The 18,258-nt window shown below is 45.7% G+C and overlaps 1 protein-coding gene across 1 annotated transcript in view; it reads left to right on the top strand.

Annotated features, from left to right (window-relative positions):
• Positions 1-18,258, top strand: part of PTPRF (protein tyrosine phosphatase, receptor type F) — a 300,767-nt gene that overhangs the window by 197,381 nt on the left and 85,128 nt on the right. The window contains exons 7-8 of the mRNA XM_026086910.1: positions 673-690; positions 9,501-9,611. Coding sequence (XP_025942695.1) covers positions 673-690; positions 9,501-9,611 — 129 coding nt within the window. The remainder of the gene's footprint in view (positions 1-672; positions 691-9,500; positions 9,612-18,258) is intronic.

The raw sequence follows: 18,258 nt of genomic DNA, 5'->3' as shown, positions 1-18,258 counted from the left end.
GGAAGTATTTTCTGTATGTAAAGTTAATTCTGCATGACACCAGTTCCTTTGCCGGAGGGAACCTGATGCAAGGTTTATGCGAATGTGGAGAATGGCTCAAAACTGATTTTTTATGCTCTCCCTTTAGTTTAACTTCTTTAAGTGAGCAGATTTTGTCCCACTGGTCATTCTAACCTCAAAGCAAAACTGCACCTAGCGCCCGCAACCATGCGCTTTCCACCCCTCCTGCCCCGCACACCCACGGTCACATGGCCCCCAGGCCGCACGCACCATCCTCCTCCTGTAAGGAATGAAAGGGCCCTGCACCATCTCCCCAGCGTGTCCTCCATCTCAATTGCTTGCAACAGCAATGGGGGTGAATGCAAGTGGGTGAAGGCAGCCAGCAACACCACCTCTGCAGCTTAGTTCGGCCCCTGTTCGTGAGGGCGGTGGCATTGGTGGCCACTGCAGAGCTGGGTGCTGCCCTCCAGGAAGCGATGAGCTTTACTAACCTCCCGAGAGTGTCACTCTGACTTTTATTGCACATCAGTTTCTTTTTATTTTTTCCTGTCGCGCTGATACAAATTCTAGCTTTAAAAAAAAACTTTCTGCTTTTTAGTTATGATTTTCTTCCTTTCCTCTTTGTACTAATGCTTCTCTCTAATCTTATTTGCATTCAAATTACCTCACCAGGTGGTACACCGATCAGAGGTAAGAATGCTGAAATGTGCCTCCAGTTGTCACGTCACTCCATCTCCTGTCTGCCTTGTCCCTTCTCCGGTGTTTCTCATCTCCAGCTTTTACTCTCAGCCCTAACTCTGCCAGTGCTGTCGCTCATCTGCACTCTCCCGCCAGTGTGTTTATTTTGGTTGATTTTTAGCGTGACTTCTTGTAGACTCATCCATGACAATTTTGCACTGTTGAAAGGGGGTTATTCAATGGAAAGTTTGCAAACTGGAAAACGGTCCCCGACCTGCGCCGCGGAAGGGTTGGTTTCTCCTGCAGCTCCTGCAAGCGTCTGAGCTTCCCGCGCAGTCGTGGCCCCGGGGGCTCTGTGTCCAGGGAGGGTTAGATGGATTGCTTTAGTATAAGCTTAAGGAGGTAACATTTTCACAAGAGAACAGCCAAACTCTTCTCTCCTGCTGCTGACAGGCATGAAACCAATCAGAAGGAGATGAATTCCTGAAAACTTGAGCAAATCTGGCTCTGGGATAAACGGCACCTTTGTTTGAGTGCTTCATGTTTGCCTTTCAAGTAACAAACTCTCTAATGCAGCGGCAGAGTGGAGAACCGCTGCCTCTAGACCCAAGGACCCCCTTTCCTTCGCCGGAAAAGCTGGTGTTGCTTTGTAGCATAAAGATTTGTTTTGAGTAAATGAATCAGAAATGCATCTGGCTACTTTAAGCCTTCATTAATTAAACCCACCTACAGTTTGACAGCCCAGTGTGCACAGTCTCGGGCTAGTTTCTCACAGCCTGTATGCACCAGTAATGACTTTCCAAATGGAGTGTGGTTTTTCTAGCCTAAACACTCAAAGTTGTCCCTTTAGATAAACTTTAGTATGTTAATCAGTGTTACTGGGTAAGGCCCTTCTGAGTTCTCTTGTGATTCTGGTTACCCCTGTTGACTGACCCTTGGATTTCCTGATAGAAAATGACTACCACCTACAAATCGATACAATCTCATTCGTCCAGTTTTCCCCCTTCTCCCCTTCCCTCCCCCTTTTCACTGAATCACTGCTAGAAGTTAATAATCTGACTCTTTGAAACTGGTTCTGTTGCTGGGGGTTAATGTTTTCAGCTCCCGTTAAGTGATTTTTAGAGCAAATGTGAATTGCCGTTTTATGTGTATTTGCATTAAGTTGCCTCTGTAGCAAATCTGGGTCAGGGAGAAAGACTGCAAACTTTATTTTGATATGAATGGGCTTACATATCTGTCATTCCTCCCTTTGGAACACGCAGAGATTGACAGCTGTGATGTTACAAGCTCCTTAAACTATTTCTTCATCTTCTATTTCTATTGCAAATCCTAAAATGAAATGACAGATTGAATGCTAACTAGCCAAGCGCTTGGAGCTCCCAGCATTGCGCTCGGCACGCGCTGCCTTGCCGGGGCCGCCCTGCGCAGCTGCGCGCGCTCCCTCCCTCCGTGGCTGATGACATTAGTGACTCAGCACCAGAACCGCGTGGATGCTCCATACATCCTGCTTGGGAACCAAACGCATCTCTGTGGAAAGAACCATCCATCTCATAAAACATAAGTTCCCCCCACCCCCGTTTGAGTCCTGATGAGGTATTTTAAGAATGTTCTTGACATTATTTAAAATATATGTGTCCTGTTTGAATGTCAGAGATGACATTTTTGTGAGAGCAAACAGAAGCCATGTGCTGCTCTCTGGCTTCTCCTAGAGGATTTCTGTCAGCCTAATGCCTTTTATTTAAAACGGAGGTCATTGCATTTCTAAAGATAACGACAGATTAGATGAAAGTACTTGTATAATGGTGAGGTTATGTCCATGTGGAAGTGACTGTTCTGCCATGTTCTATACCCAGCTGCACTCTTGTTCCTCAGGAAGGTAAGTTGGATGCTTTGGAAACCGTTCGTTTGTCTGAAAGGAAGGGTCAACTAATGACTCTTAATGGTCCCTTTTGGTAATAAAGTTCGGGGAGAGGGGTGGTTTTGTTCTGATTTAATTGCCGCTGTGACTGTGTTGATAGGAGATGGATGTATGGGGGTTTGGGGAAGTTCAGCCCTTAGCCAAGGACTTTGTGCAGGCCCAGCGGAAAACCCACTTGCAGGAAATGATGTGTGATTAGCAAGAGGATAATCTAAGTAAAATTCTGCTGTGCAGCCCTTACCAAACAGGATGAGATTTATCTGACTAACCACCTCTTTTGATCTTTCCCCCACATATTTGGTCCAAGAAACCTTTGGCTTCTCTGAAATGGGAGAAGAACCCATCTGTAATTCAGGATATCAGGGTTTAGCTTAACTCTTTACCCCACAGGGGCTGCCCTGGATAATAATTTAGGATAATAATTTAATCTTGAAGTCTCTATTTGTTCATCAGAAGGATGTGGAGCTGACGAGTACCCGTCACATTAGGCAATAGCCAGCTGCTTGGGGTGACCAGCAGATCATACCAGCAGCCCCATGTTTGAGCAAGTTACTCTCCATTCTTATTTTCAAAGCAGAAAATAAGATGTTCATTTCCATTTCGTTGGAATTGAACTAGCTCAACTTTTAGTGAAACCTGGCTGCTTTTGCCTCCCCCAGGCTTTAAGAGACAGCAGAGCACAGTTGTGTTTCAGGTGGGTGCTGGATCGGACAGGCATTATATCAGATGCACATGAGGAGGTAAAGCAATATCATCATCTCGGGCATTATCCCTCTCCAGTCAGATTTACTTGTTACTTTTCTGTCACCACAGGAAATATCTGAGGTTCCTATACATAAGAGTATTACTTCCCTGCAGACATCAGCATAGCAGAGGTCTGTCTGAATTAACGTTAGATCAGCTCACTTGGGTGTCAGAAGCTGTCTGTCTGAGAAGACAGGTAAACACCTGCACTGACTTCTGTATAGCTGCAGCTAAACCCTTTCCAGTACTGAGCAAACTGCTTTAAATATAGCTCTGGTACTTCTACACTATCCTGCAAGCTGGAGCGTAAAGCTATCCAAAGAGATTAGAGGGAGCTAAAAGAATGTCTTTGCTGTCTTTTTTCTGAGCGTGTGTTTGTACATGTGATTGCACTTTGTATATAGTAGGATTTTTTCTGTTTCTTTTCAGCTTTTTCAGTCACAAAAAAGAAAGGAAAACAATTTGAAAACAAGATGTGTTACAGGAGCAGACAGTGTTGGGGGGAAGGTTGAGTGGGGTAGTGCCTAGAAATGTTTGTAATGCCATGTTTTTTACTGTCTGCATTCAGATCAACTCGTGTCCCTTTAGAAACACATGCAGAGGCATTACTGCACGTTTGACAGTACTGTCTGTAGCTTGCTTCTGACACAGAATCCCCTGAGATTTCCAGTACCTGCTGGTGAGAGATCAGAGCATCCTCAAACTGCTGTCTCGCAGGAGACCTAGAGCCCCTGAGTGTGTCGTCTCCTCTCCTCCCTCTCTGCCCGAGTCCAGCTCAGTTGCCGGAGTTCGATGCTATCAGCAGCTGTGTCTGGTGCACACGAGAGTGATTTCTCAGCCGCGCTGTCATCCAGAACAGGCCCCTTGTATGCCAATCGCCAGGCTCACAGGCATAATGAACATAATGAACACTAACAATGAAAATATATTTGTAGTTATCTTGTTTGCATAATTGGCACTGCTGATGGCTAGTGGAGGCTAGGTGTGTTCCTTTGTAACAGCTGGGAGGTGCCGCTATTGCGAACTGCAAAAACCTAGTGAATATGGGAAATGCTATTTTTATTATTAGTGACTCTTAAGTGGTTTTGGTGTCTTTACATTTGTCACAGGTCCCATAACAGGCGATGGTTATCTTGGGCAGCAGCCAAGGTGTCAAACTCCAACCCTCCCGTTGACCTGGCTCTCACATTGTCCCTTTCTCCACCATGGTCACACTTCACGGTTCTTGTCTGGTGCTGCCTTGGCTCTAGCCCCTGCTCCACAAATCCCCGGATTTTATTAGAAGGATTCTCCTTTTTCTGGGAATGAATTTTTAGCAAAAGGGGGATTGGAATCCATATCTGAGCACTAGCTGAAGGGGTGACTAAGAATACTGCTTCAGGAAAAGTCAGGTGGTATTTCTGCGGAGGATGTTGATGTGGTAGGCAGGAAGAGAGAGGTGGAGGGGGTTCGGGGTAGCCACATGCTCTAACATGCAGGATGGGGAAAATATACCTATTTTGAGCTGCCTGAGAGAAAGGGCCCTGGTCAGGTAGCTGGGTTCATTCACATTTGCATTGCAAGTCCTTTCCTTAGATCAGTGTTGTGCCAGCAGGCTGGGTCCTCTGACTCTTGGGTACTTACAGGAACACTTTATTCCATGTCAAATTTGGCTGAAGCTATGAATAGCCCTGCTAGGGAAATGGAGCTGCTCCCACTGCGAGGGACAGAGCTTCAAGCTGAATAGGGGTGGCAGAGGAGCCCCAAGAGATGTCCAGTTTGGCTCCCATGTCATGCTTTGTGGGTGCTCGTGCTCTCTTCTCCTGATGAGCTATGGAGCAGGATTTCAGAGAGATCCGTTTGTAGCTCAGAGCTTTTTATATTTGATTTGTCACCTAAAGCAGCAAGTGACGAGCCCTCTGGGGCACAGCAGAACCAAGCACTCCCCATGTGCCTGCCAGGGAGGGCCTTCGCCCTGGTCTGCGCAGTGCACTTTCGAAATGCTTCMTTTAAACACTGTCACTGCAACTAAYGATTTTGCCCGAGCACAAGTATATTTGAATAGATAAGTATCTTGGAGAGCTGCTAACGGGGCTGTTGTCAGTGCCCAAGTTTAAAGAGCAAAAGAAAAATCTAGGTGAGGAGGAAGGGGACTGGCATGGAGATACCAGCACAGAGTACTTACAAGGGATGCTTGTCAATCAGCAGGATGTGTTTCTGCCCTCAGCTCCTGAAAGTTCTGCCTTGTCACTCTTCTCCCAGGTGCTGGAGAACAGCCAGGGTTTTTTCTCAGGAGCTTGCAGCTCTCTGATATGCTGAAACACGTTATCAGGAACAGATCTGATCTGTGAGCGAGATCAACATGTCATCGCAGAATGGCAAGGCATGGCTGCCCGTTCTTCTGCTGAAGCCCTGCTGCAGTTCAGGCTGCTCCGTTGGCAGCGGCGGTCAGGTCGTGATCGGCAGGAAGAGGTTTTGCTTTGATGAGTGCATACTGCTGCAGAGCCCGAACAGATGCTCTCATACAAGCTATTCACTGCTTCTCCCAATACATGTATGCATGTCCTCACAGTAAATGGTCCTCACTCGTCTGCTAGAGCTGAGCGTTACCCGATTGCACGTCAGGACTCAGCCATGCAAACGAGAAGAAGGCACTTGGCACAGAAGCACTTCAGTCCAGATAAGTCTGCTGTAATATCCTGTGTGATCAAGACCTTACTCAGCAACTTTCACAACATAAATCCCAATGTGCTATATGAAAGTAAATCAGCCTTCTTACCCCTGGTTTGCAGAGACACAGCGAATTATAAGACAAGCCATTGGCAGAGCTAGGAATAGAAATCAGGTCTCCGCATTCCCAGGCCTCTGCTCTTGTCAAAGCAAAGAATTCACCACACTTTTGAGGGTCTTCAGATACAGCTTGTGTGAACTTCAAAGATAGGAGCTGCTCAGGACTTGGTTCTACCTTTTGTGTGGGTCCTAATGTTCCATCCAGCCTAGACTTGAATTCTCCAAGAGGTGAAACTGCTGCCCTTTTCTGGGATGGCCAAGCTCCTAGGGTCTGGAGCACTTCACAGTCTGGGAGTTTTTGTGCTTTCTGATCCCACCTATGTCTGAACTTCTTAACTTTGTTGATAAATATCAGAATCCTTCAGATACTCTATACCTTCTTTTGCCCATTGCTTAGTTGTAGGAGGCCATCCTTTGAGAAAACAACCTCTGTAGTCCTTCCTATCAGTGTGCTGTGATGCTTCTGCTTTTTGCTAGCTGTTAGCTATACTGAAGGCTCTTTATGAATTATTTTCTCTTTCTGGTTCAGTTGAAGGGTTTGCTTTAACCTCCTTCTGCTTTCTGGGTTCTCTCTTGCTTCTGACATGCTATAGTTTGAACAGTCATGCCAACCCAAGTAAAACTAGAATCACTTGCCCCCAAAGTCTCTGAGCAGTTTGTAGACAGTTGCTGACATATGTTTCATGTTTGTAGTATGATTCCCATAACCAGTCTGTGTCCGCTCTGGCTGCAGAACTGACAGGCAATAATAAGGTATAACCTGCAGCTCCCCTCTGCCTTCATTTTCTTCATCCTCTTTTGTTGTTCCCTTCCCTCCCCAACACTGGCATTGGGGAAAAGAGATAAGGAGTAGTTTGACTAACTGACATTTAAGAGGCATGGCGATCCCAAGATGGCATATGTGTAAAGGGTATAAACACCAGTGTCACGTATTGAATGGCTAAAAGTGGTACAGCAAAAGGTATGTCTTCACTGCAGAATTATCTAGGGATCTTACCTGGGAGTTACCTGCTAACTCATTCCGAGGCAGACACTGCCTGTCACCTGAAGCTGGCCCTGTTTCATGGGGAGAAGGGGAGGAAAAATCATAGAACAGATGCTTATACAGCAGAACAAGCCCACAAAGTCCTAGCGATGTGCACCTGAGGGAGTGCTGCGCTGCAGAGGGCACTGCAACTTGGGTGTGTTTTGCAGCCAACTGCTCGTGCCAGACAAGCCTAATGAGAGTGTGCAGAATTAACTCTGCTGCAAATGCGTGCCCACAGAGTAATGAGCAGAAAAAAAGAACGGGATAATACGCGGCGAGTTCCAGGAAAATCTTTCTGACAGAGAGCATAACCAGGCTGGGGCATAAATTCCTGGAGGGAGTGGTGAAAGACCTATACTTGGCACATTTAAAATGGGATTGGACAGAACACAAGTACATTTACAACAGGGAGCAATCCTGCCCTGGCCCCCAGGGAGGCACAAGATAACCTAATAGGTCTTTTTCGTTCCTAGATTCTCTGATTCTGTGTAGCTTGTCAGTGCTGGGAAGCTTCCTCCTGCTCCGCTGCCTGTCATGCTGCTGTCAGCTTGAAGATGTTTTTCACGGACAGCATGCAGAAATTCGACGTTCTCCCTGAATTAAGCAGCAGTGTTCTATAGGCTTTGGGCTGTGGGTGTCCAGAGAGCACCATGGCTGGGGAAAGCTGGCAGCTCCTTTTGTTAGTAGGTGGAGAGACTTCTGCAAACAAGCTTTCTCTGTCTAACTGAAGCCTCCTTTCCAGCGCTAATACAACCGTAGGGAGGGCTCTGTACATCACTTTTATTAAATGGCAGAACCTGGTGAAGTTCATTTTTCCCCATGACATATAGACTTACGCTACAGTCTCAATTTATCCTTCTAAATAATGTAGGTGGCAGTGGTTGATTCACATTAGTTTTCCTTCTGTTCTGATGATATGAAAAACTGAGTTTGACCTCCACAGCTTGAACCAGCAAGAAAGGAGAAGGGAATTTCAGCAGCTATTCTCAGTGGCGCGCTCCGTGGTCGTTTTGAACTGTGGCAGGCAGAAATGAGTTCAAATCCTTACAAGCAAAGAGGTTAATGTTTTCTTTTAATTCAGTACATGGTTTGTGAGCAGAGTACCCTTCTTACAAGCAATCCTAACCCGCAGAATCTGAGCACTTGGAAGTGCTTCAGAAATTATTCCTGTGTTGCCTGGGGGAAGCAGGCTGAGCAACCGCCACTTTAGTGTCTGGCCAATGGCTGTTTGCTCCTGCAGAGCCAGGTTGCTGTCATGTGCATCCTCCTTCTTTCTTTTTCTTCGCCTCCATCTTTTAGTCTCCGTATGGGGCCCAGTTAGTGGGGTTTAGATGTGACCAGTTTTACAGTCTTCCATGCTAGATGAGAAGCAGTTGGATGAAAGACCAGCCTTCCAGGCCGGCGCTGGACATGATTGGGACAGGCAAGCAGATGAGAGAAAGCCACGTTAGATCAGCTCACTTGCCCATCATAGGCACTCCCTGTGTAAAACATTCCCCTGTGTGCTCTGGTGATTATTGCAATTATTTAGGTGTGCCCCTGGTGCATCTGGCACTTTGGGTATGGGGTCAGATCATGTCCTGAGGAACCTGAAGTCGGTGCTAAGCAAACGCCGAGGCTGGAGGAGCAGGTGCTGCCGTGAGCAAGGGAGGGTGGCTTTCACAGGAACTCCATGCGGCAAAATGTGTGTATTGCATTTGTGTACATCTTTCATGTCTCAGACTGAATTTCTGACCATTTACATCACTTGTAATAAAATCTGAAAGGACAAGGAGATTGCTGACGTGGAGAAAGATGACAAAAGGCAAAGTGTTTTCTGAAAAGGGGGTGTCTGTTGGAAGGAGGGATGGTGAGGTGGGGGAGACGGAGCTCTGCCATTCTCTCCGCAGGAAGGTCGCAATTTGTTCAGCATTTGCTAGGCTTTGTGTGTATCAGATAAGAAACAAACAGCTGCAGTTAGTGGGCCTTGTGCTTGGCTGTTTTGATTAAAGGCTTATTAAAGGTCCTTTTATTAGACAGGAGTCCTATACGAAGCTGTAATTAATATGTACGTATGTGTATGTTTTTTGCCTTTATTGAGGCAATGAATATAAGTGGTTGGGGTGGTTGGAAATGCATCAGTAACTGGCTCCCTGTGCATTAAAAAAATAATAATAATCAACTTCACAAGCTTCTACCAGCAGAACGGCTGTGGCTTGTGGCTGCATGCAGGTACCCTGTGGGTCCAGGGAGCAACAGCATAATATATTTATCCAGGAAGATACTTTAAAAGTGGGGGGCATGACCTTCGTCTTCTGAGGCTGTCCGTTCAGTCACCAGGTACGCCATAACCTGAATCGTCTGTGTCGTCTTGTTTGTGCACAGGAGCTCTGCAAATAGAGAACAGCGAGGAATCGGACCAAGGCAAATACGAATGTGTTGCAACCAACAGTGCAGGAACCCGCTACTCCGCCCCAGCTAACCTTTACGTTCGAGGTAAGAGCAGCTTCTGTCAAAGGGGGTCACTCTGCCTGCACAGAGAGCTACATGGCTTTTCAGTGGAAGAGTGCATTCCCCGTCTTAGGGCCCTGATCACGCTTTGTAGATTGTGTGACACAGCCTTTTTGCTCAAAAACAGACAAATTAAGTTGAAGGGCATCTTTGATTTACAGTGTGTTTGACTCAGGTTTGCTGGAAATCCATTTTTGCTGTTTATATGGTATTACAGAAAATGCTGAAATAAGGGCAGAATTGGAATTCCTTTCCTCCTTGAACTCCTTAACTTGGTGTCACGATTATTTTAATTGGGAGCAAGGGTTGCTTAATCCTCTTTGTCTGAACTAACCCTTGGTGGAGAGGTATAAAACAGGTCACACTCTGATGAGCCAAAGGTGCTCAGCTGTGGGTGAGCAGATCTTTAGAAATTGCTTTGAAATGTGTGTCTTTAAAAACTGAAGAATGGAACAGCTTTTTGGAGTTGTCCTAATCCATCTTCTATGCATCAATGATTGAGCCTCTGGGTATTAATGGCTCACACTGGGTACCTGTTGGAAATTAGCTGCAGTTCATGTAAAATGACTTTCTAACAGTAGTCATGTTGCCGATTTAAAACTATTTTCAACATACCAGAATAACTAAGTTTTATATCAGGACAGTCTCTTGCCAGTTTTCTTTTTCTACATTAAAGGTGTTTGGGTTAGCTTGGAGAGACACAAGGGCTAAATCCGCTATATACTTTCTGTTAATTTCTGCAAGAAAAAAACATGCTTCCTCCTATGAAAGTCTGTATAGCCAGAGCCAGTGGTCAGGAACCTCTGGGAAATGTAGTTTTGGATTTTCCCAAGAAGAGAAAAGCAGATTCTTATGCTGGTGCTACCTGTTGTTTGTTAGGAAGTTAGAACCAAATTTAATTTCCAAATAGTAGATCAACTGCCTAGTAATAAAATCTCATCTTCATTTCTTCTTTCCTCTCCTTTGAAGAAAGAAAATACAATCTTAAAAGCTGTGTATGCATTGGTTAGTACGGAAAGAGGACATGAGAATGATTAAGTCTTCACATGCTGTGTGTTTGCTTCTAGGGGTGGCTTCTACCGTTGTCTTCTTTGCTTATTCTGGGGGAGTGCTTTTTTATTTTGCAGCCTAATTTGGATTATAAAAGTCTTCAGAAGGCTGAAGTATCCAATTAAGCATATTTAGAAGATGAAGCTATATCTGTGCGGTGGAATCACTCATTTCACTCTCACAATGTAATTACAGATGATTTTAAACTCCCTGTATTCTTGCAAGTTCATTTTTCAGGCAAACTGTACTAAAACACATCCCAGATTGTCACTTTGCACTCCAAGGGAAAGGGTCTTGGTTACCACRTTGGCTGTTGTTGCACAGGTTTGTGTGGATACCCAACCATTTTGCTGCAGTATTTGGGATGGTTTGGCTTCCTGTGACATGCTCAGACTTTCATTGCTCCTATTTTCTGTGGAGGTGTGGCTGAAAATAGGCACAGCAGCTTCAAGAGGTGGAACCTCTTAAAAACTTTCTGGTTTCTCTCCAATTTATGCTCTTTATTTAGCAAGTGAATCCTGTAAAACTGAGGAGTGTGCTGAATTTTACACTTTGCTTGCTGCTCAGCAAGGTTCCTGTGCTCGATTTGTGCTGGGCATGGGCCCTGGATGGTCTGCACATGTGAGAAGATCCTGATGTTCAGGGGAGAAAACATGTTCTTAGACATATGCCTTGCTGTTAACCATCACTTTCTCTATGCATAAATTTTTGGAACAAGCCTTTTTATTGCACGTAATCTTTACAATGTCAGTCTCCAGCCTGCCTGAGCCTGATAAAGCCCTGCTGTATATAAAAGACAGGATATTCCATAAATTATTAGCAGATGAAAATCACTGTACGTGCTGTGTCCTAGATGGTGTTTATGCTTGCAGTTTCTGATATCTAATGTTCTACAAACAAAATATCATATCATTACTACATTAGTTAATGACATCCAAAAGTCAGTCAAACCAAGAACAGTATTTTATCTCTTTAACAAGCAAGAAAAATATGAAAATGTCTTAATTTCTCAGGTCTGAGGTGGAGATTAAAAGAATCCCTGGCTTTTCTCCTTGTGATTGTCCTACAGTGTTGCCATTAAAAGGTTCAGTGACTTCCAGCAGGGTCTTTAGAAAGTACCTGCATCTTTGTGAGAAAAGATGTTAATTAATGCTAAATTACAGTGAAGTTAAGTGTTTCAGCTGCACCACCACTGCATGGTGATTTCATACTGGTTGACCTTCTTATGGTGAATACCCAAAAAGTTAGCCACTTATTAGCAAGTGTGGCTGAGTACTGCTTGTCCTGTAGTTGTATGAGCAGCAATATTAATTACCACCCTGTGTAATTCTCAGAAGTGCTTGTGCCTACTCTCATTTATAGCCTATTGTTTTTTTAATAGTTCAGCTGTTTGTTTGCCTCTTGACTCTTGGGGTTTATGTTTTTGATCATGTCCCCCCTTTCGCAGCCTCCCCGGTAATCCTTTGTGGGTGTGCAGTGTTAGAAAGCACAGGCTCGTTAGCATCTTCAGCCTATTTCTCACGCTAACAAAGGAAGATACTGAGTGCTGAGAAAGAGTATCCAGGCACTGCTCAGGGCTTCCCATATCAATGAAAGAGGAGGAGGAGGAGGAGGAAGGAGTAGGCTACACCAGTGTCTTGTCTCTGCGAATCATTCCGAGCCAGCACAGATGGACTTCATTAAAAGTTAAAACGTTTCCACACCAGGGATTTGTAAAGGAAAATGGATGCATTTTCCTTGAAGCTATTATTTTCATCTTACTAACTGTGCTGAAAAGCAACCCTCATAAGCATTCTGCTTCTGAACTGACAGGTCTATCTGTCCGTCGCTGCAGAGCTGGGACGGGCTGGGGAGCCGCGCCGACAGCGGACGCCTCCCACTGTCACTGTTCAGGCCGCTGGGCACAGAGGGTTACAGGCAATTTGGGCACTGCCGGAGGAGCACGAGCAGCGTGAAAGGCAAGGGCAGGGAGTGTGCCTGGCAAGCGTGGCTAGCTGGGGTGTAACAGGGACTTTGGAAGGGGTGCAGTGGCACATCCTTGTCCTGSCGGTGCAGGTGCACTTGATGCTGCTGCTTCAGATGTTGTCTTTCCCACCACAGAGGAGCAGTCATCCAGTTGTGGTCCATGGTTACATGTATCGCAGTACCTCTAAACCATGATTAGATTTGGGACTTGGTGGTGCTGCAGGGGGAGGGGAAGGGAATAGAAACATATGGAAGAAATGATTTCTCCAATGCAGAGAGCTTACTGTTTAATTTAGTAGCAAAAATCCAAGAAGTTGATTCAAGACATATAAGAAATTGATTGAAGAGTAGAAGGGAGATTGGACCTAGCGTGAAAGAAAGGTTGTGTCATTTCCCTGTGCTCCCTGGGAGTGGAGTATAATGGTACTGATTCACCTAAGCCTTTGGGTTTTTATGAATACATTTCACTCTTGCTTTGCCTACAGCTGAGGGGCATCTGCACAAAGAGAGGGTTTTCAGCCAGGAAGCCTGTACAGCCGTGCCTGCGGAGGCGGTGGCCTCTGTGGTGCCCCCCTCAAAGCGGCACACTTACTTGACTGCTTCCCTGCCTGAGAGGTCTGTTCTGCCCTTCCCCTCCTGTACAGATGGCATTATTTTTTTTCATACTTAAGCAAAGCAAACGAACAGAAAGGCTTATAAAAACGCTATGGAATTCAGTAGGTCTKGTCCCCAACACTGCTGCTTACAACAGTGAGCAGTATAGATGCTATTAGGATAGTACTTATTGGAGTATTTACTGTGTACTTCCTGGCAAGTGAGAAATTTGCTGTCCAGTTTTCCTTTCTTACATGCCACTTTTTAAACTTTCAAGGCATAGATGGAAGAGGTATTTGGCATGTCCTGGTGAGGCAAGTGCAGTAAGTTCCCTGTCCCAAAATGTGGCACATACTGTGCAGAATTGGATGCGCAACTGCTTTTAAAGAAAGATCATTTTAAACTGAAATGTCTCCTCTACCCCCAAATTCCAAGCTAGTAAATCAGACTGCAGTAAATAGAAATGGTATTACTGCAAGAATCTGTACTTTCTTGATCTGCCTTTTGAAAGGCCAGGCTCATATTTGATTTGGCAGGGGAAAAACTTGCTTGGAGTCTGAAGTTTTATTTGCGAAGTTTCAGTAAGGAGCCATCACCCAAAATGAAATTAGGATTGTAGCTCTGTCCCTAGCAGTGATTCCCTGGCCTCCGCAGGATTTTACACTTGGGGCCTTAGTGGTAGCCCAGGCTCAGACACAGTAGGAACTCACCGAGATGGTTATGTGCAGCTATACAATGCTTGTTGCAGTGGGGACCTTGTGTAAATAATAATTCTGAATGACTGACATGGGCCTGGAGCAACAAGACTTAAAGCCTTTAAAAAGGACATTTTGTGCTTATATAATATTAAAACAGCTAAAATAGCAACAGCAGTCAAAGCTGGAGGGTATTGCCAGCAGAGGACAGTGGTCAAACAAGCAGTGATCAAAACCAGGGGTGCCTGAAAAGTGGCTAGGTAACAGGGAACCCATTTCTTTGCAACCCAAAGCAGCGTGCTTGGTTAAATGTGCCTCTCGCCAGAGCTGGCTGGGGGAAGTCACCTGAGCAGAGAGGGGCACTGCCAGTGCTCGAGGGCTGGCAGCAATTGCAGCCAAGCAGAGACAACAAAGCCCTGCAGGGGGGATGCCTCGATGACAGGCAGCATGGACAGGCTGGTGAGTCAGACCGGATGACCTGGACTTCTGCCTTGGACAGACACATCTGCCCTGGACCTTCAACAAAAGCAAAAGCAGTCTGAGATAGCAGCCGTAGAGTAACTGTTTGTGGACAGCTGGCGCCTGGCTGAGGAGGGAAGGGGGGGTCACAGGCCGTGATCTCCACATATACGCTCCGTGCAGTCCTCACCTCGAGATAGTGCTGCAGTATATTCCCTAGAGCGATGACCCTTTGATGAAGAAAGTGCGCTCCCTTTTACAGGATTTCTATATTTTTAACAGCAGTTCCTCTGCCCCCAAGTGCTGCCCCACTGAAGCTACTGCTATAACCGAAGTTAGAGCAGCGGTAGTTTGGGCAGATGCACCTTGGCTAGTTTTCAGCCAGCTCGGTGTGAATGCTGCCGGCAGCGCAGCTGGAGCAGTGCGGCGCTCAGCATCTGCTGCCGTGCAGGGTCTCGCTGTTTGGCTGGCTCTCCAAGGAAAGCTGTGGAGAGGCTTCCGACACGTTTTCTCTTCCCCATCTATTACTATGGATATTTTTGTCATGTTTTCTCTTGGAGTGGAAAGTGTTCACTGTCAGTGTTTCTATGAGCATTTTGCTGTGCCATAATAATTATAATGATCGCTGCTTAATAAATAATATTTTTTTGCCCTTCTCCTAGCACTTTTCATCTGAAGATTTCAATGTGCTTTACACAACTGAACTCAATAAGCTTAACAATTTTATTCCTTGCACAGTCTTTTGACAGTTAAAAGTGCAATGCAAAACTCAATTTGATTATTTGTAAAGTGACCTTTATGGAAAATAGAAGCAGACTGGCTGATGGCTGGGTGCATGATAACGCAACACGGAAATGGACTTGGAAACCTATTTCCCCCTCTATCCCACATGACCTGTATAAATGTCTGTAGAACAATTAGGCATGCACATCCATGCTGACTAAATGCCCATTCCCTCCCCTCTCGTATCCACTTGCATAAAGGGTTCGGCAATCCATCTCTGGTGCACTGAGATTTTCCATTCTTAATTGAATTTGTGCATGTATGTGTGTGCACTATGAATGGGAAAGGATGGTTGGGTGCCCTGAGCATCCTGTCTATCTCTCTAGGAGGGAATATACTCATCACTGTGGCATGAGAACATTGTTCATCGCATATAATGGGAGGTTGTCTTATTCTCATGTAATCTGGCGTAAGAAAGATGATCTGTCCTTTTGTTCCTCTATATCTCTGAAAGCTGCAAAATATAAAATTCGATTATGTGGAGTCCTTGGGACACAAGATGTGCTTTTGGAGATAAGCAGGAACAGGTTCATCCCCCTCTGGATTTTTGTTAACCTCTGTGTCTTTTGGATTACAAAGTCTGTGGGTTTGCCTTTATATTAGTGTTTTGCATAACACCAGAGTGTTTTCAGCACAGGACAGATGCTGGTAGTTCCCAGCAGAACTGCAGAGCCAATTTGGATAATGAACTTTCTCGTTGCTTTTAGGAAAGTATTAACTGCCCGCTCTGAAAAGCCTGAGGAATCTGTTGCTTTGTTTGAGTTAGTGATCTAAACTCTGACCTGTGCATTCATATCCTGGCCACAGCTCCCTGCCCTGATGCAAGGCACTTATGCCCAAGAATACACAAAAGCAGAGCCTCCCGTAAGCCCAAACTGCAGCAAGCTGCTGTGGTTAGAGTATTGCTGCTGCTGCATAAGATGAGCATGTCTGTGGCAGGGTAAAAGCCAAATTCGATCAGCATGGGAATTTCTGTCTGCAGAGCGCTGGAGCCATCTGACAATCAGGACTGGCAGGCGCACCTTGGATATGGCCCTGCGCTTTGCTTCTTTGCTGTCTCCACTTGGATCTCAAAAGGAAGCCTTTTTTACCGTAGGGAGTTGGCTATCCCCTGCTGGCATTTCTGCTGTGACTTTACTTGCTTTGTCGTACACAGAGGCTAGTGTAGCCAAGTCAGCCGTCAGGCAGCTCAGGTTCCCGGCAACGTGGTTGTGTGAATTCATAGTGGGGGATACGCTGGGCATCCCCGTCCCTAAATCCTCTATCCCTGCATGGGGCAGATTTCACTACAGCACTTGCTGTCACTGCTCTGCGTCCTTTGTTCTGTAAAAAGGTGAAAAACCTGTAGATAAAACATGATTCTTAATTTAGGAGTGACATGGATAAAGAACTGGAGATAAGGGAGAATGTGAATGGGATCTGTAAGGAGATGAAACTTTCAATTTACCATTTATCAGTCTTTTTTCTCAGATAAAGCAGCAGCTATTTAAGCATTAACTAAGGGAAAGGAGGGAGAACTTTTTGTCCAGGTGTTCCCTCTCTCTTTATACAGCTGTTCCAAAATACCCTACTACTGTTTTTTATTCCCCATAAACCACTAATATAATTAGAGATTAAGAGATAATCCAGCAATTAGTGACAAATAGCAAGCCCCAAACTTGTTCCTGTTTGACAGACTAGAAAGTAATCTGTTTGAGTTAGCATGTTTCACACATGTCTCCTCGCCTTCCCGACTGTAATCTGAAGTGTCAACACGTCGGGAAAGCCACCGCTGGCGCAGCCTCCGCTCCGTGTGCCCTGCCAAGGCCTGGTCCCCACCAGGCTCCCCAAAACAAACCTCCCGGCCRCAGCGTGCTGCAGCAGCTCCCGCATCCCTGCCTGCGGGCAGGCCGGGCTGCGCCGCAGCGAGCGCCAGCGTCCTTCCGGAGCTGGGGCTGGCAAGTGCGGGAGACAAATCCTGCTTGTTGAGAAGAGCTGAGCAGAAGGCCAGAGGCCCTTGCTGCTCACTGAGGCCATGCAGGTGCCGTAGGCTCCACTAGATTAAGAACGAAAGTGGTGGCTTGGGAGCAGCAGGGAAGAAGTCCCTTCCAGTCACAGGCTCTCACAAGAATATATGAGTCCAACGTTAAATGTTTTGTGGACCAAGAGGTGAATCCCAGGTCCAAAGCAGGCCAAAGGAAACCTGGGCCTTAAACTAGGGCTGCTTGTTTTGAGGATGTTCATGTGGGGGAACTCGCTGGATGTGGCCCTTGCTCACGGGTCAGTGTAGCTCTGAGTTGGTTGATTCTGGTCCCCTGGTATCAGTCCACTTGAAGAAATCAAAGCAACTGTTCTGCTATTCTCCTCCAAGCTCCATAGGCCGCTGGTGTGGCTGCCATTGGCAGCTGTACCTGGTCTGTACCATGGTGGTGTTGGTTAAAGTCCTGTCCTCTAATCACTGGAAATGGCTGACTGTTCTGTACACTATATATTACCACATGCTGTTCTTTAATTTGCAGTGTTTCTGCTGGAAAGCAAATTCTTCCCCCCCACTTCTCCCTCCCCCATCAAAAATGTGACTCATAAGCAGTCTTTAACTATCAAATCCACTTTTGTATTCTCTCAGCGAGGGTTCGATTACAGCTGATATGCCACAGATCTGTAGCTGGAGTGAGGTCACTCCTGCTAAAGAAATAAGATCTCCTTTGTCTATAAGGAAAATGCAACTAACCTTCTACTGTCTCTCCCACAGGAACAAAATCTGGGACCTCCAATTCTCTCTGGGTGTTTTTGTCCTTCTGATTTCTTGTCCATCTCACTCGCAGCACAGTGTACCCATAAGGCTCTCCYGAAACTGAGCCCAGCTGAGACTGCACATGTCTATCAATTGTCTAATACCTCTCTGCTACATTTAGCTCTTTGTTTGGAGAGGGGGAGCAGCTCTTCATGGTAGAAGATTTTCCATTCACCACTTGGAACATTTCTTTCATACTTGACAAAATTCTGATCTACATATATATGCTCTTCCTAGTGTGYGGTCAATGGGTTTAAAGTGCCTTTGCCATCATCTTTATAGTTGGATGGGTGCATGGGAGCGTGTGAAGTCT

The sequence above is a fragment of the Apteryx rowi genome, unplaced genomic scaffold (genome assembly GCF_003343035.1).
Source record: "Apteryx rowi isolate R43461 unplaced genomic scaffold, aptRow1 scaffold_7, whole genome shotgun sequence".
Classification (NCBI taxonomy): domain Eukaryota; kingdom Metazoa; phylum Chordata; class Aves; order Apterygiformes; family Apterygidae; genus Apteryx; species Apteryx rowi.
This window is presented reverse-complemented; position numbering and strand designations above follow the sequence as displayed.